The 22,883-nt window shown below is 36.2% G+C and overlaps 1 protein-coding gene across 4 annotated transcripts in view; it reads left to right on the top strand.

Moving 5' to 3' along the window:
- EVI5 (ecotropic viral integration site 5) overlaps positions 1–22,883 on the top strand; it is a 211,682-nt gene that overhangs the window by 169,136 nt on the left and 19,663 nt on the right. For all 4 annotated transcript variants that reach the window (XM_032652186.1, XM_032652180.1, XM_032652169.1 and 1 more), the window contains one exon: positions 11,123–11,218. In XM_032652186.1, the coding sequence (XP_032508077.1) occupies positions 11,123–11,218 (96 nt within the window). The remainder of the gene's footprint in view (positions 1–11,122; positions 11,219–22,883) is intronic.

Raw genomic sequence — 22,883 nt, 5'->3', positions numbered from 1 at the left:
TAAATGAGTAACATAAGCAACACCAATTTTGGGAAAATAATTCTAGCACATATCCTGTTGTGATTTGTCTTACAATTAAGGCACTAGGAATGAAATCTGGTTTCTGTCCCTGGCTAGCCATGTGATCTTTGACAGGTAAGCCACTAGTCTGTCTAACCTTTTAGTGTTGTTGAGGCCAGGCTGTGCTTAGATCAAACCACCTGTGAGGACAATAATCAGGTAAAGCACCAGGCCAAAAGAGAGGGCTTATTATTAGTCTGTCAGTCTGGAGAAAATCTGGCTAAGAGAAGGAAGTGGTGATAAGAATCCAGAGGATGGAAATAACAGGCCTAGATCATAATCATCATCAAGCTGGGAGAAGACAATCTAGAGAAATAAAAGTGATGGGCAGTAGAATGACAAAGCGATGAAATGATGTTTGCATAGATCTAGAAAGGCTTTTTGTAACTAATTCTTCGAAAGTCTTGGGTTTCCCAAGACAGTACTCCCCCAAAGGGTTTGTCAGGTGTTTACTCAGCCTGGCATAACAATGTTTATCCTTAGTAAATGGGATACATTACCATATATCCTTTCCTCATAAGGAACAAGTGAGACAGAAGCTGCTTTACAGTGCATAAGAGTACCTATTTGGAATTTAAGTTTGTGGTATTAGAAACAAAAAACAAAACCAAGAAACAAAAATAGAGATAAATCTTTCACTGAGATGATAGCCCCCATGACATGGAGTATAAGGGTATTAAAATACGACAGTTCCACCTCTCCAGAAGGTGAATCACATTTTCTTCAGTTACACAGTTTTCCAGCTGTGAGCACTCTCTCAGTGAGCAAGATAAAGCTTAATGAGTGGTTGTTTTATGCTTTCTTTTATGACAAGTCTTCTCTTTCTTAGAGATTTCTTTGTGATGAACACTATGCTTTTCCCAGAATTTAAAGTCATCTACCTACTTTATAGAATATTTTTACAAAGGGTTTTGTGTGTTTAAAGTGATGTTAAATATAGAGAGCTCTGGGCTTCCCTGGTGGCACAGTGGTTGAGAGTCAGCCTGCCGATGCAGGGGACGCGGGTTCGTGACCCGGTCCGGGAAGATCCCACATGCCGCGGAGCAGCTGGGCCCGTGAGCCATGGCTGCTGAGCCTGCGCATCAGGAGCCTGTAAAAAAAAAATAGAGTTTTTGGACCTCATAGGAGTGAAATGTTAAACACGTTAATCTATTAATAAGAGGCAAGAAATCATAACTGCTAATATTTATAATGTTTATCTTTTACCAAATACATATAAATAATAGAATAAATATTTACAAGGGTAATATATAAAATGCTATATTCCTATAAATATTCTGAGTCTTTGGCTTCAGATATTTAAATTTCTGTGCCCATGTCTTCTATATTTACTCCCTTGACCCAACCAACCATTAAATATACATTATATTAGTTTTACTCTGTTACCTGTTTGATTTGAAAAAAGGAAGAAAAACAGTACTTGTTTTCGTTCGAATGGGAAATTTTTCTATTTCAGCTTTGACTCTTAAAATATCAACAATATCATGGGGAAAAAAGGCAAAAGTACTACTTTAGATTAAAAAAGGCTAAAGAGATATAATAACCAAATGTAACCATGAACCTTGGTTCAATTGTGGATAATAATAAAACATTTTGGGCCCTTTTAGGAAAGTTTGAATAGGAAGTACATGTTTAATGATGCTGTGAAATTACTGTTAATTTAGGTGTTGTAAGGACATTTGGTTACTTTTAGGAGATGCATGCTGAAATATATAGTAGTGAAATGTCATATCTGCAATTTACATTCAGATGTTTCAGAAAATACACAAATAGGAAAAACAAAAGCAAATGTGGCAAAATAGTAATTGGTGACTATAACTAAGGGGTATATGGGTATTGTACTATTATTTCAGCTCTTCTGTAGATTTGAAAATTTTAAAAATTAAAAAGCTAGAGAAAAATTTTGCAAGATGTTAATGATAGACTAGATGCTTTTATATTTCATATAGGGTGCTTTCTGCTACCTTCATCTACACATGTAGTATATTAAGTGGGTGTTAACTGGTTAAATTCTTTTTAAAAAAAAAAACAACCCTCTAAGCAAATTATCTGGTTGTGTAGAGCATTAAAAAGTCTATGGCTTGAAACACAGCTTTTTAAAATCTGCTATCTTCCTGTCTAAGGAAGTGTCCTTCCTGTGGCAGGATAGGGGTAAGTTATAACCAGCCTTAAAAACATAGATAAAGAAACAAACAAACAAGAATGGACTCTTAGGCATGCCTATTACAATTTCTCTTTTAAAATGAGGCTAATTCATGAATTTAAACAAACCAGGGCCCCTGCCTCCTCTTTTCTCACTGCCACAATATTTTTTAATGTTGTCCACTGCTAAACCACACTTTTCTCTCAAACACTTGTTCAAAGCAACTTAATAACATATTTATCTCAGTTTTGCTGCAACATAACATGTAAAAACATGCTGCTTAGAGCTATACAGTAAACATTTCATGTTTTCTCTTCAATCTTTTAGCTTGATATGCATTACCATACTTAATTGTTCAACCTTTTTAAATAGTATGTTGGAGTACAGTAGACGTAGGTGAAGGTATTTCTAATTAAAATGTCCACTTTCTGCTGTGACTTACACAAATACATAATTCACTTATTTCCTGCTGAGCACAGCATTTATGATTTTTCAATCAACAGATTGAAAATATTCAGGCAACAGAATATTTTACATATCCTGAGCACAGTCCATCTCTACCTCATCCTTTCTGTGATTAGAGCTCCCAAATGTTGCAGGGACAAAAACAGGTGAAGGTATATGCCGAAGGTCGTTAATCAACCGTCTAGGTAGTTGAACACCGAATCACTGCTCTAAGTAAAATATTCCTCTATACACATTTATATGTGTTATATTAAAGCACATAGCTTTGGGGCTATAACAGTCTGTTACCTGATAAAAAAAAGTTTAGAGAATTGGACTCCATATTTGCCTTATTTATTGCCATATCTCCTCATAATATTGGTACTTTAAGTTGTAAAAGAATTATTTTGTTGGTCCCCAAATCTTTGGTTTTTCTTCATTCTTTAGAACAATTAGTTTTCAGTCATAGGGGTCATACATGTGGAATTTTCTCAGATCCTAAACATTTTATTTAGTTCCTCATCATGCATTACCAAACTTTAAATCATATTTTCTGTTTGAGAGCTGCGTTAATCAAGACAGGGATTTGAGTTCAAAATTGAACCAACCTCTGCAAACAGGGAACTGACCAGCTGAAACTATCACAGAAATAATGTGAAGTGAAACTGATAGCAGAATTGAAAGAAATTAAAGAACCCTTGACAGTTTTCCTCTATTTTTGTTTTTAAATATATTCTCTCTGGAAATGTAGCGACTATTTGTAGATAAGTTTATCAGTCTTGGTCATTTACCACATTCACCATTGTGGTAGTTGTAAAAACAACTCTTTTTTTATGTAAAATTATACTAAGTAAATTCTGTAATGAGTGTCAACTCATAAAATATTAGAGATTCTTAAGAAATAGGGTAAAAATTAAGCATTTTATAATTGGCATATAAATAGAATTTTGAATTTGTGTTTAAAAAAAATAGTTAATTTTCAAAGATGGTTCAAACCAGTGCGTTTCAAGTGTAGTTTACGTCACACTGGTTATGTCAGAATCACCACTTGTTTAGCTTTCAAAGTATACTGATTTTCAAGCTCCATTCTCAGACATTTAGAATTCAGTAGGTCAGAAATTGGTTCTCTTAATCTATATGTTTACAAAACTCCCAAAGTGATTTTTTTTTTCCATAATCATCATTTGGAATCATTGTTTTAAGCGTTTCATAGATTATGTTTTTTATATCATGGTGTTTATTTACTTAGCCATATTTTTAAAAATATTTATTAGGATGTTTTTATTGCAGGCAACCCAATTCTGGATTTGTTAATGGCATAAATAATATGGCTTAAATAATAAAGGGGATTTATTGGCTTACATGCCTGAAAAGTCCAGAAGTAGGGTGTGAAAAGTTTGGTTTGAGCTCCATTTTGTTGTATTTAACCATGATTCTTAAGGCTCAGCCCTCCTTGTCATTTTTATCTTCAGGAGGTTTTCTTTATTGTGCTAAAATGGCTTACCAGTGAGCTTTATACCCACATATCGTAATATCCAGAATAAGAAACTGTACCCCATACTTTCCAGCAAAACTTTTGAGTGTCACACTTTGAGAAACCCCTGAACCAATCACTGTGCAAAATAGATGTGATCATCTTGTTTGAGTTAAACCCCACCAATCAGGGCATACCTGTGGAGTTAAGGATCAGGATAATTCCAATTCTGTCACCACTACATAATGAGGGAGAGAGAATGGATCTTGAGGTAACAACCATAAAATCTACTACAAAATATAGAGATGAACTATAATTTAGCCTGCTCCAAAATTATATTGTTTTAATGAAGTACTAATTGTATGATTTAATCATATTGCTTTTTAGTTTCTTAAGTTTTTAGTAAAATGTGAAGAAAGTAGTATCCATTCTAGAGCAAAACATGGATTTTTAAATGAAGAAACATTAAGTAACCTTTGGTAGATATGTGTCTTTTCACATATGTAAATGAAGAACAGTGTGGACCAAGTGCTTACTTTTTAGCAGGCTGGGGAGGGAGAGGAAATTAATTGTTTTGTATTGATGACTTCCTCCCCATATTTTATTATGAAAAATTTCAAACATACAGAAGTTGAAAGAATTGTATAGTGAACATCATAAACTCACCACCTCCATTCTAAAACTAATATTTTGATATATGTTTTAAATGTTGCTTTATCAGATACTTACCCATCCACCATTCTAGCTCACTTATATTTTTGATGCATGTCAGAGTAAGTTAAAGTTGTCATACTTTACCCCAGTCACTTAAGCTTACGTATTATTAACTAGAGTTATTAATGACCTTTTGACTAAGAGGCTCATACATAAAGCTCATGGCTTAAGGCCTTAATATGAATTAGATTATTTTAGACTTCATAATGGTAATTCCTAAAATAATCATTCAAAGATAGATCTAAGAGTGAAATATGCATTTAAAACTTTCATAAAGTTACTTTGTGCTCTCTTGATATAGTTTCTTTTGCTGTGTGAAAAAAGATATATTTAAGATCTGTTCACTGAAATTACTGACAATTGCCAAAATTGTTTATATGTTGGATCTCTTTAAGTTTGTGACTTACCTTATTAGTTTTGCTTAGGAAACCAGTTAACTGGCAATCTGTTTTTGTTATCAGCTGGACCAAAAGAAAACCTCAAGAAAATGCAGGTTCCTGGTAAATTTATTAGCGTAGCTGACATTTTCCCACCTGCTTATCAGAAAGAACCATGTGGACATTGCTTGAAAATAGAAAGCTATAAAACTACTTGCAAAAAAATCTTAAACATTAGAAAATTGAATGAACTGCCTCAGAAGTGAAATTAAATTGATATCCCCTTATTAGAATATAATAGTTAATTGTATTTTGGGATGTTAGAAATATACAGTTACTCAGTGTTTAGATTTAAAAAGGATCCTTAAAAGGCTTTATATTAACATATTTAAATGAGACCCTATTTGTAGAACATAAAAATCACAGACTTTTAGATAAAAGGTCATTTTTATACATTTCAATTTATTAAATAGCATTTAGGACATCTCTCAGTTTTTACTTCTATTTTTGAAATATCAGCTATATTCCTTTAAAGCAGACTATTGAATCAAAATGCCCCAAGCAGAGCTTTCCAGCTGTTGTGTCTGTCACACTGGTGTGCTACTAGTGTGTGACAAGTGTGCCAGGATGGTAATTGTCTTTTCCTGGGGTCACTGCTAGAGCCTGGAGTTGCTTAATCACCCTTCCTCTTTCTTCAGTTTAGCCAGTGTGCCTTATAGGTTGTTTATTGGGGTATCTGTCTGTCTGTCCACAGAAACAGTGGTTTGTTTATTGGGGTATCTGTCTGTCTGTCCACAGAAACAGTGGTTTGATGGGCATCAGAATCTTTTTGTTTGGAAAAATTTTGCAAAAAAAAAAAAAACCCAATAGTAACCTTTGTATTTAAATCTAAAAAGAACAACTACATGCAATTAGATTTGATCAAACATATAAAGTGTTTCTCTTTGAAATTCTGCTTTTCTTCTGCAGTTAATAGAAATTCAAAGAACACCATTTTTTTAGTCATAAAATCTAAGAGGGCTTCTTTGATTTTCACAAATATCTTTCAGGAGTCTTTTTTCTAAGCTAAAAGCATTCCATTTTTTATTGTGAAATTTCTTAACTGCCGTTTTTCACTAAACACTACCTTTCCTCCAAAGAAATCAAACTGCTATAACAAACTTTTTAGCCAAACCCTACAAAGACCCACCTTTGGAAGAAACAAATCTTTGGAGTCACTTGATCGCTTTAAAAAAAATTTTTTTTTAATTTATTTATTTATTTTTGGCTGCGTTGGATCTTCGTTGCTGCGCATGGGCTATCTCTAGTTGTGACGAGCGGGGGCTACTCTTCGTTGTGGTGTGTGGGCTCCTCGCGGAGGCTTCTCTTGTTGCGCAACACAGGCTCTAGGTGTGTGGGCTTCATTAGTTGTGGCACGCGGCCTCAGTAGTTGTGCCTCACGGGCTCTAGAGCGCAGGCTCAGTAGTTGTGGCTCACGAGCTTAGTTGCTCCGCCGCATGTGGGATCTTCCCGGATCAGGGAAGGAACCTGTGTGCCCTGCATTGGCAGCCGGATTCTTAACCACTGCACCACCAGGGGAGTCCCTTGATCGCTTTCTGTAAAACAGATTTAATGATTTCTATCTTGCCAAGCATTTTTTTCATGCAAGTTTTCCTGTAGGGAAGAAATGGTATTAATTATTGTTACTGGTCATTCTACAGCCATTCAGACCGAAAGCATTTCTGCGTTCTTGAGCTTCTTTCCTACAATATTAGAGCTTACCTTGGACTTTGTCATTTTATTTGCCCTGAAAATTTTATGTTATCCCACATGATGATATTGCTATGCAGTGTTCAAAATCCTCAAGACCTTTGCCTTTATTGGGGACCTGATTTAAAATCACCTTTCTCCAAGTCTGATTCCAAACCATAAACATTTAGCTTATTTCATTCAGAAGGATTTCTCCCTAGTAGTGGATTGCACTTTACATTTAATCAACCATTTCAAGGGAATTAGTATGACATGATAGTAAAATTAGACTAAAATTTAAAGCCATCAAAAAGGACAGCTGAACACATGTTAAAATGAGTAATTCTTATCAAATTACCCTGTTTTGGAAGTATATTTACTTACTAAATTTCTGCTGCCATTTCTCATGTCACACATGGGATTTAGAAAGTACTTTCTATAAGAATAAAGGCTTCATTTATTTACGTCAATGACTATTCTTCTTCCAAAAATTTTTTTCCTACATTATTCCTTCTCTTCCTTCTCTCATGCACTCACTACTTAATCCGTTCTGCTTAACATCATCTTTGCCATCTTTGAGATATACAGGACTAAGGCGGAGGAAGTCTAGAGCCAGGGAAAATCTTAGAATGAGATGGTTATGAAACAGGTTGAATTTGGGTGGTGGGTTCATTAGTCTTTATTATAATACTCTTTTGTTCTTATTCTGTGCCTTTGAAATATTTCATTTAAAAAGTTGAGTGATTAAAAGTAAGATGCAGGTATAAGTACATGTAAGTGGTATTGGACAACTGTAAATTGATAATATGGGTCATTAGCTTAGGGCCATAAATGCAAGTTGCTATAGTTTTTTTTTTTTTTTTGGCTGCATTGGGTCTTTGTTGCTGCTTGCAGGCTTTCTCTAGTTGTGGGCAGCGGGGGCTACTCTTCCTTGCGGTGGGCGGGCTTCTCTTGTTGCGGAGCATGGGCTCTAGGTGCGCAGGCTTCAGTAATTGCAGCACGCGGGCTCAGTAGTTGCGGCACATGGGCCCTAGAGCGCAGGCGCAGTAGTTGTGGCGTCCTGGCTTAGTTGCTTCGTGGCATGTGGGATCTTCCCAGACCAGGGATCAAACCTATGTTCCCTGCATTGGCAGGCGGATTCTTAACCACTGCGCCATCAGGGAAGTCCCTGCTATAGCATTTTATCTTTAATTCTTTTGATATTGCAATTACCGTTTAAATCAGCAGAGGCTGAAATAAATACATAAAGATTTTTGTAACAAATCCAAGAAAGCTAATTTGTGTGATCCTTTGCATAGATTTCCATATATTCTCTTCTGTTTCATTATTTCTCATGTTCATGTTTCATTATTTCTCATTATTTCTCATAGTGCAGTAAATTTAAGGTGAAAAATGTGTCAACTGTTGCTGTGACTCTTACACAGACAGTTCACTCAGTCTTTCATTTAAGTTTCCTTATCTAGGAAATATGAATAAAAATAATACCTATTACACAGGGTTGTTGTGATGATTACGTATAAAGGACTTAGAACAATTCCTAGCTCATTGTAAGCCCCAGACTTTCTCCACCACAGCTCCACAAGAGAATTAAGTCCTACAGAAAACTGAGTAACTATTTTCTCGATTCTTCTAAGGATGGTACATAGCTAGTACGATTTTAGATGCATGGGGGTAAGTTAAATCATTACATACAATGATGCTTTAGGCATTAGGGCTTAATTCCTGTGGGGAACCTCAATTGTGAAGGTCTAATAAGTGCTCAAGATATGTTAGCTTTTATTTTTTTTTTGGTTGCAAGGGACAAATCCATATTCGAACTGGTTTAAATAATAAAGAGACTTTATTGGTTCATATACCTGAAAAAACAGGTAAGGAAGGCTTCAGAGATGGTTTGATTAGGATCCTGACTTGGTATCCCTGCTGTTCTATTGGTTCTGCTATCATTTCTCTGGCCATCATACTAATACTTCTAACTAAATCTTCAAAAAAATTTTTTTCTTAAATATGGGAATGTGGGGCTTCCCTGGTGGCGCAGTGGTTGAGAGTCTGCCTGCCGATGCAGGGGACACGGGCTTGTGCCCCGGTCCGGGAAGATCCCACATGCCGCGGAGCGGCTGGGCCCGTGAGCCATGGCCACTGAGTCTGCGCGTCCGGAGGCTGTGCTCCGCAACGGGAGAGGCCACAACAGTGAGAGGCCCGCGAACTCCCCCCGCAAAAAAATATATATGGGAATGTGGCTGAAAACCATAAGGTGTCTCTTGTATATATTTAAGAAGCCCTGCATATTTGGAATATAGTAATTGTTAAGTTAGTTCTTTGCTTAGATGATTATATGTGATATTCATGTGTTTAAATGTATAAGAAAAGTTTTAAAGCCTGTAGAAACAGTAGTTTTTCTTTTAAATCTATACAAACATTGGTTACATCAGACTGCTTTAGCAGGCCAAATTCCAGTAAAAGGTTTTTAAGGCAGGTTGCCAAAAGAAAAAAATAAAATAAAAAAGGTATGTATAGGAGTAACTTGATGAAAGGATTTGCAGAACACGCTAAGGGTACATAAGAATGAAATCAAGGTGGCAAAGATAGTTTAACACAGAAGAGCAATCCTGTTGGCATGGTGCCCTGACTCTGCAGAGGCATTCTGTTGCCGGAGCAGCTCTGTCTAGTTCTTCTTTCTGCCAAGGATGTTAGGGGAAGGTGTGTAGAAGAAAAGTAGAGGCTGGATTTGGCTGCATTCAGAGGTCCAAACCGGATAATGTCCAAGGTCCCTTCTTACTGTGAGTGGAAAGAAACATTTTCCACATTGGAAAATGCTCTTCACTACAACCCATTACAAGGTAATTGTACAGAACCTAAGGCACCTTTTTAAACCACTTTTAAAAAACCTATAAATATTTAGATACCACTAAGATAACTTTTACAGGAACTTCAGAGCTCTTCCAAATCAAAATGTATTATCTTTCTGCTCTATGTATACTGATATTGAATGATCTTCAAGTTGTATTCTTGAGAGATAATAGCAAGTGTAGAACAGCTTGTATAGTGTCGATAATATGAGTAAAAATATGTGGGTATACATGTGTGTTTGATTATATATGTAGAAAATACCATGGAAAGACTACACTAAAAAAACTGTCAACAGTGGTTGTCTCCATGGAAGGAAACTGAGTGATGACTGTTGAAAGTGAATTGGTACTTTTCTGGCATGAGTAGTTTCAGTAGATGTTTCTGCATCAGAGCTTCTTAACATTTTAAGCATCAACTTCCTAAACAAATAATCTGGAGATAACAGAAACAATCCTGTTTTCACTCTTTAATAAGTTCTTTACCTTCAAAGTACATTTGTTTTCAGGTGGTATAAGAAAAAGGCAGCTCCTCCCCTTCCTAGTCTACTTCCCTGGAAAATGATCCCAGCATGATTCTAGAACTAGTTCTTAGGATTGGAGCACCTTTTAATCACATTCCTGAACTAATTAAACAGAAGAGATTCAGAGCTGTTCTCCCCTTTTTTTTTTTTTTTTTTTTGCAGTACGCGGGCCTCTCACTGTTGTGGCCTCTCCCGTTGCGGAGCATAGGCTCCGGACGCGCAGGCTCAGCGGCCATGGCTCACGGGCCCAGCCGCTCTGCGGCATGTGGGATCTTCCCGGACCGGGGCACGAACCCATGTCCCCTGCACTGGCAGGCGGACTCTCAACCACTGCGCCACCAGGGAAGCCCTGTTCTCCCCTTTTAAGAGTGGTTTGGAGAACCTGTTTTATTTCCTTCTCTGTTCCCCAGCAAAAGCAGGTTTGTAGTGTAGCTGTAGGAGGCTTACAACCTTCTCAGCTAAGCATTGAATCTCTTATAGAACGGATAGAAAAGCATTTGCCCTCAAAATAACTGGATAAATGGCTTCTGAATTCTAGGGTAATTTTTTTCACTAGTAGACCCATTTGATTATTGATTTCTAAGAGTTTCTCAAAAGGTACATTTTATAAATTGTATTAATATAATAAGCACTATTTAGAAATATTCAATATAGTTTACTATTAATTATTGTACAGAAATAGTTTGAGAATAGATTTGTTCAGAATTTAGCCGATTAAAGGATATACCCTTGTGCTGTCCTGTATCTTCAAATGTTCGAGTATATGCTGTGAAAATTGTCTCTTGATTTTGCTTTGTTGTATTGTCACAAAACAGAAAGAAGAAGGAAAGCTTCAAGGGCAGCTTAACAAGTCTGATTCTAACCAGTACATTAGGGAACTGAAAGATCAGATAGCAGAGCTGAATCATGAGGTAAGTGATAAATTTTGATCTTCACATATTTCTTTCTTCCTTCCTCTGTATTGACACAGCACTTTATTATTGCTTATGACTGACTCTTTCATGGTAAGTATTTTCTGTGAATCTTTAATTATGATTAATAATAATATTTTGGAAGATTACCTTCTTTTTAACATGAATTTTTCTGTTCCAATATTGAGGATTTATTTTCCTTAAACCTCTTTAATCATGATCTGAAATGATCAATTAATATTTGTATGGCAAATATTTCACTTGTTTATTGTGATCTGAAAAGGTAGTTTGTCTAGGTGTCAAAGTTACTTAAATTAAACGAAAATTTTCTTTTTACTTCTATAGTAGATTTGTGGTATTTACCGTTGTGGACAGAGGGAAGTTTTTTTTACTCTTCTTTTTCCCAAGCGGTATTACCGAGATTGCAAAAAAGGATACTTGCCTAATATCAGTTAACAGATTTCTTAGTATCTGAATACTTTTTAAACTGGCACTGCCTTGAATCTGTGAGATTCAGCTCATGAAATTTTCAGATAGTTTTACTAGATACTATACTAGGTAATTTAAATTATTTAAAATAATGTGTTTTGATTAGAGAGACACTTTTTATTAATGTGGCTCTAGGTCAGTTTCCTTTTTATTTTAATGATAAATATCTGGCTAAACATGAATGGAAAAGTGTGTTTCTTACCTTGAATTATTTATATAATAATGTTTATTCACAGTGATGAGATTTGAATGGGTAACATAAACCTCATTTGTTAAGAAAGAAACTCATTTTCTTCACTAAATTAATTTAAACCTCAAAGGAAAAAGTTTGGATATTACCCTTTCCTGGTATTACACTCTTCAGTGAAAGTCTAAGTGTTTTGGGTAATACCTCCTGGAGGCAGTCAATCTAAGTAAAATCTGAATGAAAAAACAAAACATTAACAAAAATGATAAATCTTAGATGTGGTTTAATTTAATTTGTCCTGAAATTTGGGAGGTCATGCCTATAAATATTGATTTTCAGCTCTGATAACATTTGAGGGATTCAGGATCATGTATAATCTTTACCTATTCGTGTGCATTTTTTATAATCTGTTCTGATCTGGTAGCCATGAATGAAAGAACGAGTTACAAATAAGCATGTTGTAGAAACCCTTATTCTTTTGAGAACCCTAAGAATTATTCCTTATGTTCAAAGATTTTCCCAAACGAAATTATGACTAAAATAAAGCAATCTCCCATTTATAATTTTGACATCTAGTGATAAGGAATGTACCTTAACTAAAAATAATGATATTCTCGGGCATCCCTGGTGGCACAGTGGTTGAGAGTCCGCCTGCCGCTGCAAGGGACATGGGTTCGTGCCCCGGTCTGGGAAGATCCCACATGCCGTGGAGTGGCTGGGCCCATGAGCCATGGCCGCTGAGCCTGCGCGTCTGGAGCCTGTGTTCCACAGTGGGAGAGGCCACAACAGTGAGAGGCCCGCGTACTGCAAAAAATAAATAAATAAATAAATAATGATATTCTCCCCATCAGGAATGGCAGAAAATATAATAGTTATGAGGTTTAACTTTAATGTAGGTAGGGTTTTTTCTGTGGCTTGTGAAAGCAATCTTTTATCTTATGCAAACATGAAAAGAAAATTACTTAACAGGTAGAAGTTTCTTCTGTTAAAATAGAGAGCTAGATTGTGCAAATTAAAAACTAGAACAGTTTGTGATAAGATGCTAATTAGGTGATTCAGAATAGGCCAGAGTCCTGGGCTTAACCGAGTCCCAGTTAGAAAGCATAGTAGAGAGGAGAATGAGTACAGCTGGGGACCACACAAGCACACAGAGGTGAGAGTGGGTATGGGGTTGGGAGTTTAGAGGAGGCCAGATTTGACTAAGAATTAATGTGACTAGGCTTCCCTGGTGGCTCAGTGGTTAAGAATCCACCTACCAACACAGGGGACACGGGTTCGAGCCCTGGTCCGGGAAAAGCCCGTATGCCACAGAGCAGCTAAGCCTGTGCGCCACAGCTGCTGAGCCTGCACTCTAGAGCCCATGAGCCATAACTGCTGAGCTCGCGTGCCAAACTACTGAAGCCCACGCTCCTAGAGCCCATGCTCCTCAACAAGAGAAGCCACCGCAGTGAGAAACCTGCGCGCCGCAACAAAGAGTAGCCCCCGCTTACATGCCACAACTAGAGAAAGCCCACATGCTGCAACGAAGACCCAACACAGCCAAAAATAAATAAATAAAAAAATAAATTTATGTAAAAAAAGAATTAACGCGACTGCGTTGTGGAAATAAGGTTAGACTGAATAGAGCCAGCTTATGGTGAAACTTCAAAGCTAGAAGAGATTAAGTTTACTATTATAGATAATGTGAAACCACTATAGGTCTCCAGTTGGAGACTTCTTTTCATTATGTTTTCTGAGCAGATTTTAATATATGCACCTGTTCAAAGTTTTATAACTAAAGAAAGGATAAGTGAAAACAAGTGAACGTTTAAACTGAGATAAATGGTTGTAGTCAACTTACTATAAAAATTACTCTTTTTTGGGCTTCCCTGGTGGCGCAGTGGTTGGGAGTCTGCCTGCCGATGCAGGGGACACGGGTTCGTGCCCCAGTCCGGGAAGATCCCACATGCCGCGGAGCGGCTAGGCCTGTGAGCCATGGCCGCTGAGCCTGCACGTCCGGAGCCTGTGCTCCGCAACGGGAGAGGCCACAACAGTGAGAGGCCCGTGTACTGCAAAAAAAAAAAAAAAAAATTACTCTTTTTTGGACCAGGTTCTTGAGAAGTTTAAACAAGTTGTCACTTCTTTAGTGTTTTTTTCATTCTTGTGTATAGCACTTCACAGTGGTAAAAAAAAAAAAGATAACTGAAGTCAATCTAATTGCTCCAACTTAACTTTTGTCTGTATGCTAAAATTTGCCAGAATCTTTGGCTTTCAACATAAGAATTGACTTTTAAGTGTTAATGTTGTATTTGAGCATGTGACTGTTAATAGTCACTTTGTTAGCTGATCTTTGTACTTCTCTAAATATTGAAGGAAATAGTGAGACAAACTTTGTAGATTCATCTTCCTGAAGATACAGCAATGTTGTACATGTTATAACAGCTATGACCACTTAGCATAGTTAGCTGTATGAAATAGTAAAGAGGATTAAGCAGGTTATTTTTTATGAATGGCTGAATATATTGTTAATCTATAAAATAACAGTAATAGATACTATTCATTGGTCTGTCAGCCAAGCATTGTGTCAGATACTTCATATTTATTACTACTCATCTTCATAATAATCCCATGTGATGGTGGTATCCTCAGTTGAATGGATGTGGAAACAGACTCACAGTGATTAAGTAACTTTTCCCAAGATGATGCAAATAATAAATGGTTGAGCCAGGATCTAATCCAGTTTGGCCTGTTCTTTTCTGTGCTGCTTACAGAGACATTAGATTAGAAAACATGTCATCGATGTTTAAAATCCTAAGAATGTCAATTAATGACAATATTTTAACTGTGTTGTCCTCCTTGACACATGAATCTGCATATATCCAGTAAGTAAATTCTGCAGTTGACCTAGCCACAAGGGCTCTCTCTGTTAACATTGCAAATAGAGATTTATCTTCACTTTCTGCACCTTACTGTCATCCATCCATGTGATTTCTATGACTCCCAACTCCTGCGATTCCTACCCTCACCACCTAATTTTGCTCCTAGTATTACCTACCTACCATAGCAGTCTTTTAATTTGAAGCCTTTTACCCTGCCAAGAGCTTCACAGAAGCCACTGTGGAAACTCTTGCTGCCCCAGACCTGGCAGGAGCTGTGGTTAAATCCTCCCCTTAACCCTACATTCTGTCCTCATGGGAGACATAGAAAAGACCCAAGGTCCCAATTTAAGTGCTTTCGTTATCCCATCTTCCCACCTCCTGCCCTTTCACCCATCTATCCTCACATCACCTACTCTGTACTAGGCACTGGGTTTAGAACTGAAGAGAAAGAAGATTGAAACACAATCCATAGCCTCAAGGGGCTCACAGTCTAACAAAGGATATAGGCGTACAAATAAACAAATTGTAATACATAATGAAAAGTATAGCATTATAGTAGCTACCATTCATTCAACAGCTGCTCTGTGTCAGACACTGTACTAAGTATTATACTTCCTTTATTTCTTTTAATCTTCACAACAGTCCTCTGAAATAGGTAGCATCATTATTATTCATGCTTTACTTGTCATAAAACTGAGGTTCTGGGGTATTAAATAACTCCCCATGGTCATACACTAGTCAGTGATAGAGGTAGAATGTTAGATTATATAACTTTAAGCCCATCCATGCACTTAACTACCATATGCTATATAGCCTTCTTTGAAACATACAGGGATAAGATGGCAACAGCATCTGGGCTGGGTTTTGAAAAATGAAATTTTTTCAGGCAGATTGGACATCAGGAACATTTCATTCGGAGCCATAAAACAAAAATGTAGATTCCAGAAATGAATAAGCCATCTACTTTTTCAATGCTGATCTGTCTTCTTGCAGCTGCCGACCACTAAAGACAAAGAATATTTTCTAAATACCAGGAAAGGGAGATAGAAGGAGGTAGAAAGTTAATCTCATTTATAAGCCAAAGGAAATGTACTCAGAATTCATTTATGTATTGACATATTGAGAAGTATAATCATATGGTTCACCCAAATTATCAGTTGACTAAGCTCCTCTGGGTTCCTTGAAGCCTTGCTACCATTTACGGCATTGTTTCACGCGAAAATACACGCTAAACAGCTGATTTGAAAATGTTTTTGGAATACACATTTTATGTTTTCACTTGTTCTTGATGGTGATGTGTTCCAGTGGATGTTCTAGGAATAGGTAAATTTATTCCAGACTGAAGGTAGTTCACTTATACTAAAAAATATTTCCCCATTATACAGCTTTGCTCAATTTTTATGTCTTAATAAAATATTTTTAATGTGCTTTATATCCATAAAGTCTCACAAAAGTAATTCTAGTTCTATTCACTTAGTAGCTTTTCAATGTAAAGCAAGTATTCCCCATTTTTATTAAGCTTTCTATGTTGTTGCTAAACCAGGTATAGATCTTTTGGATAATTATTTTAATCTTCACAGTTATCCTGTGAAAATTATTATTCCCATATTATAGGCTCACCAAGGCTAAATAACTTGTCCAAGGTCACACCTATTCCTGATACTAAGACCAAACAACAGTTTCTTCATGGCTCTTTTCATAAAGAAGACCTTCTAGTATGAGTCCATCAGCTATTATCCTTAACATTCTGTAATAGTATGGGTTCATAATCATAAAAACTGAACAGTCTAAAGAACACAAACTGTTTTAAAACTTTTCTATAGAAGTAAAACTTACAGAAAAGTGCCCAGGTGACAAGTTTGTTGCTCAGTAAATTATCACGGTAATCACACCCATGTAACCACCATCCGGTCCAAGAAATAGACCCCAGAACTCCATTCATATTCTGTCACAACCTCTCCTTACTACCTCCTCCTCCAAAATAACCACAATATCAGCTTCTAATACAGTGGTTTTAAGTTTTTGAATTTTATATAAATGGCTTCTTATGGTATATTTTCTTTGGTGTCTTCTTTTGCTCAAAGTTGTTTGTGCAGTTTAACCATGTTATTTTTAAATGTATCTATAGGTTATTCATTCTCATTGCTGTGTAACTTTTCTTTGTGTAAATATACCACAGTTTATCTATTCTGTTCGTGAATATTTGAATTACTTCTATTTTGGCCTTTTAAGAACATTACTGTTATTTATACTCCCATGAGCAGTAAAGATAGTTTCTATTGTTCTGCATCCTCATCAGCATGTAGGATTGTCAATCTTTATCTAATTTTAGTCACTGACTGTGAAGAGGATTCTCATTATGGTTTTAATGTGTGTTTCCCTAATTACTAATAAGATTGGGTACCTTCCCCCCAGCATCCAGAACAATATTGGCATGTGGTAGTTACTCCATGAAAACGTTTTTAATGAAGAAATGATTGTGAAAGGCTTTGCTGATAACATAACATATAAGTTGTGATAGGAATGCTAAGAAGCTTCCTGATGTGTGAAAAGCAGTGGAAAGATCATGCCTGGCAGAAGAAGCACCTAGCACAAAGACCCTAGACAAAAATGAAGTGGACTTTTTGAGAAACCATACTAATGTGGCTGGAGTGTAGCACAGGGCGGGAAAAAATGGTATGAGGTAAGATTAGAGAGGAAGACAGAGTCAAATCATATACGGTGTTTTGTAAGCCAGGATAAATCATTTGAGTTTTATTCTTGGTTGAGTGGTAATGGTCTTAAGCAAAGAATGATGTGATTTGATTTGCCCTGCCTGCTATATGGTGAATTGATTGTAGGAAAGTAAGAATGGAAATAGGGAAGCTCATTAGGAGGCTGTTAAAATAAAATAGTCAAGGTAAGAGCAAAGGTGACTTAGAAGGATGGCAGAAGTGGAAATCTTAGCAACGTGCATGTATTAGAGATATGTTTTAGAGGCAGAGAATTTGCAGATGGATTGTATGAGGGACATGAGAGTGCAGTCAGTGACTCCAGAGATTTTTGGCTTCATAGTTGAGTGAATGGTTGGTGCCACTTACTGAGGTTAGGGAAGGGTAGAAGATCCAAAGCTTTGTTTTGTTTATGTTAAGATTGAGATTTCCTGTTAAACATTAAAATGAAAATAGCAGGTAGACAATGGGTATGTGAGTATGAGGTTCTAAAAAAGAGGTCAGGGCGGAAAAATAGGTTTACTAGTCATTGGCATATAAATGGCATTCGTAGATAAAGAGAAGGAGATCCAGTAGCAAGTTTGTGGGCTCCTGACCTTTAAGGTCAAGAGAGCCAGCAAAGGAGACTAAAACCACCAGTGGGATAGGAGGGGAACTGGGAAGTGTGAAGATATAGGAACCCCCCAAAAGGAGACTTTCAAGAAAGAAGCATTTCAGCATAGTTGTTTTAATTAGATTTTTAAACTTCCCTGATCCATCTGAAGAATGAATTTATGTAAAGAGGTTTTGTCATCATTTTTCACCATTTATCAGAAAACGGTGGATGATTTATGAAAGAACTTGAGAAGGATCGATCTATGGTCTATCACTGAACGGTTACTAACACCTCCTTCATGAAGAAATTAGAGAACTGTTAGCTATTTCAGGACAAAAAAAAAAAGAAAGAACTATTACAGGATGCTCTAAACAACGTACAATCCGGGTAAGTGGAACCAACTTTCTCTCGAAGGATAGACATTGTGCTGGTTTCCAAAAGGTCTTCTGTCTTCCTGTCTCCTTTGTTGGGGAGGCAGGTTTTTTAAGTTAAGCCGTCGTATGTCACTAGAATCTTCTTTTTTTTCTTCTAGCCAAGTATGAAATTAGGAGTTTGAGTAAATAAAAAGAAATCTAAACAAAGCCCTTACTGCAGTTTTGCTTAGGAAATATTTATACATGTAATATTTAAGTTTTTAAATTCTGATAACTCTGTTTATATATACCTGAGCTATGGATTTAATTAAATATCTACCAAGCTGTATTTTTAATGTCCTAAACATTCTTAATATGTTTAATATGTATACTCATTTTGTTATCAAGCTAGAATTTTTGAAATAAGGATCTTTAAGAGTCAAATGACAGATGACCCTTTGGTACTGTTTGAGTCTTTTTTTCTTCCCTGTATTTTTCAGTTTAAAAATAGTTAATAAAACCACTTGAACTTGAATTTAAACAAAAAAAAAGAAGAAGAAGAAGCTTTTTAAAGACTCAATAAACATTGATTTTCATCTAGGCATTAAAACCAGAATAAAGGTAGAAAAGAACTTAAGTCATTTGGCTCTGTAGGTATTGGCAGCTATTTTTTCCTCTTTTTGTCCAACTGAATGATTTTGGTTTTGTTTTCTTAACTGGATGCTTATTCTATGCTACTGTTTCTACCAGCGTTTGTTTCCTTTTAAATCTTGCAAAGCTCTGAGTATATTACCTAGTTTACAGAGTGGTAACCTAGAATAAAATTTACATTCTTACAAACAGCTTTGATAACAACAATCTGTATCTGGAGGCAGAAATAAGAATCAAAAATAGTGTTTTCTGTTTGTACTGATGGCTGTTGATAATTGAATTATCTTTTTTAGAAATACAACTACTTTTTAATTTATTTATTTTTGGCTGCACTGGGTCTTTGTTGCTGCGTGCGGGCTTTCTCTAGTTGCGGCGAACAAGGGCTACTGTTCATTGCAGTGTGCGGGCTTCTCATTGTGGTGGCTTCTCTTGTTAAGGAGCATGGGCTCTAGGCACGTGGGCTTCAGTAGTTGTGGCACACGGGCTCAGTAGTTGTGGCTCGTGGGCTCTAGAACGCAGGCTCAGTACTTGTGGCGCACAGGCTTAGTTGCTCCGCGGCATGTGGGGTCTTCCCGGACCAGGGCTTGAACCTGTGTCCCCTGCATTGGCAGGCGGATTCTTAACCACTGTGCCACCAGGGAAGCCCTGATAATTGAATTTTAATTTTAAGGTTATTGTTTAAGAAATTTTTCAAAACGTGGAATTTTAAGCCTTCATGTATGTTTTTACAGTGAAAAGTGCTAGGTTTCTCAGTGTAGAAGCTTCTTAATAAAAGAAATTATTTTCTTCAACTTGTTCTTTCTCTAGTTAGAACAATGTGAAGTACCATGCAGGAGCTCACACAAGCCTCAGTGCAAGTAAATTCTTTTTCTCTGCTGCCCCCAAAAAAGGTCCTATGTAGATAATGAGAGATTATAATTGTACTCCTATGAAAATTGGTTTAAGGCCCTTGAATGAAACATTTAGCAGTGGTTTTTAATCTTACAACCTCCATTTACTGATAAAAAAATTGATTCTTAATGACTTATTTAAATGAGTGTTATTACTCCTGTTTCTCTTATATGTTCCATTTTATCTTCGGTAAGCAGCTTATCTTATTTGAAGTCATAAGATTAAAAAAATTACTGTACAATATTTTATGTCTGGAATAATATCACTATGTAAAAGACTTAAAGCTGAGATTTCAGATTTATGTTTTTTTTAAACCAGGCATGTTCTTAAAGTTTATCTAGTTTTTCACTTGGTAAATGAGGAAGCTGAGGGCCCAAGACTTAAAGGGACTTACCCAAAGTTGCACAGCTCTTTGGTGGCAGAGACGGAACTACTTGCCCAGGAGCTCTGGCCTCTGATTTACTACATCCCACTGCCCTACCAGTCCTGCCGACCAATTTAGCTGTCTCATGGTAGATAGAGTAGGAGTTTCATAGATGTTTAACTGAATTAAAATTAACTACCTCTCTCAGATGAGAACCCAGTGTCTAGATAGTAGAAATTTACTCTCACTTAGTATTCTTTACTTTTCCTTCAGCTTCAGGATCTGAACTTTTATTTGATCTGAGACTGGGGACTTGACTCTTCAGATTCTGCTTCAGTTTCCAGTGGTTACCACTAAAATCTTAGCTTTTAAATATTAGATGATTTTCTGAAAACAGAGGCAACTGAGATTTTTTAGCCAAATCTGACATTTCTAGAAACCAGGTAAAAATAGTCAACCCAATTTTATATATACATATTATTTAAGAAATACAAGCTTACTCAAGGACATAAATTAGCTTAGCTATTCAATACATTCTGTTTCAAGAGTCTGTTATTTAGAGAAAGACAAATATATGATATCACTTATATGTGGAATCTTAAAAAATGATACAAATGAACTTACTTACAAAACTGAAATAGACTCACAGACATAGAAAACAAACTTACGGTTACCAAAGGGGAAAGGGGGAGAGAAATTAGGAGTTTGGAATTAACATATACACATTACTATATATACACTAGGTAACAACAGGGATCTACTGTATAGCAAAGGGAACTATACTCAATATCTTGTAATAACCTATAATGGAAAATAATCTGAAAATCATATATATATGATTTTCAGAGATACATATATAGGAATATATATATATATATATATATGAGTTTGATATTTAACTGGTGACCAAACTTCCAGCAATTGTTTCTAGATTAATTTTTCTTTTAATCTCCAGGGATATATGTCTTTCCATTCGTTCTTTGCCTCCAAAAAGAGATACCACATTCATATAAAGAAATCTATAATAATCCCACACAGGATACCTTACTTTTATTCAAGACTTTTAGACCATTTTCTAGTTTTATGTTACATTCATAAAAAGAGTGTTTTCTACCTAATTACATGCATCTGTGTATCCTGTTCCTACTGTAGGTAAAAAGAGATTTTTTTAATTTGTCAATGAAAAATGTGTTTCTAATAATGGTAATTTCATTAAGGAATTGGAGTTGAATCATGAGAATATGAAAAAAAAAGGTCTGGTAGGAGAGACCTTTGAAATCACTTAGGAAAGAAAAATTAAAAATATAAAACAATTTGCTATACACCTGAAACTAACACAACATTGTAAATCAACTATACTCCAATATAAATTAAAGAAAAAAAGAAAACAAGGCAGGAAAAGAAATTAGAACGTAGAAAAGATGAGATACCAAGGAAAGAAGACTCTTAGGAATATTGACTGAAGTAGGACATGCCTCTAGAAGGGTTTGTAATGAGATTTCTAGGATAAACTCTGGGTGAGCAGCCAATTTAGAGAGTACAGAAGCAATCTAGAACTAGGGTTTTAGATCTGAATTAAGGACCAAGTACTCAGAATTAAGGACCAAGTAAACATCCTCAAGAGATATTATCACACTGGCCAAGGAACAGAACCCATTAGAAGTGTAAAGTCAGACTTGGATATTAAGCTGTGTCAGGTGGAATTTTTTCTGATATTGTGCCAGACACTATAGGAAGTACAGTGTAGTCTTACTCTCAAGGAATTTACAGTCTGATGGGAAGAAGCAGAACAGTTAATTTGATAAAGACTATGTGGTTGGTACTGATAATACTTGATAGTTCAGAAATGGGAGCAAACACAGCACTTAATTTCATTTATTTTAATTAGTTACTGTTATACTGTCCTTGATCCTCCAGGGCAAGCTAAGCTGTGCATTCCTTGATGGCAAAAGTTGTCTTATTCAACCTTATATTTCTTAGAGTCTTTCAAAAGTCCTGACGCAGTACCATAAACTGATGGATTCAGTTAGTTCTCATGGTGTTCAGATTGTCCTGAATTTGACCAGTGGGAGCTCTTTAAGGCTAGCTTCAGTATCTTTTTTTTTCTTTACAAACCCATTAGTCTTTGAGCATTTTTGCGTTTTCTGGCACTAATAGTACTTTACATCAAATGAGTATAGCTGGATTTTCAAATGTAAGGTAGTGAAACAGTGTTTATTAGTATAGTCGGCCCTCACCATCCTCGGGTTCCATATCCGCAGATCCCGCCAACCTCAGATTGAAAATATTCGAAAAAGAAATATTCCAGAAAGTTTCAAAAAGCAAAACTTGAATTTGTCACACATGCAACTATTTACATAGTATTTACATTGTATTTACAACTATTTACATAGCATTTACATTGTATTAGGTATTATAGCTAATTTAGAGATTACTTAAATTATACAGGAGGATGTGCACAGGTTATATGCAAATACGACACCATTTTCTATGAGGGACTTGAGCATCTGTGGATTTTGGTATCCATAGGGTCCTGGAACCAATCTCCCTTGGACACTGAGGGACA

Source organism: Phocoena sinus, chromosome 1 (assembly GCF_008692025.1).
Source record: "Phocoena sinus isolate mPhoSin1 chromosome 1, mPhoSin1.pri, whole genome shotgun sequence".
NCBI classification, from domain to species: Eukaryota; Metazoa; Chordata; class Mammalia; order Artiodactyla; family Phocoenidae; genus Phocoena; species Phocoena sinus.
The sequence above is the reverse complement of the archived record's forward strand: the minus strand, read 5'-3'. Positions and strand labels throughout refer to the sequence as shown.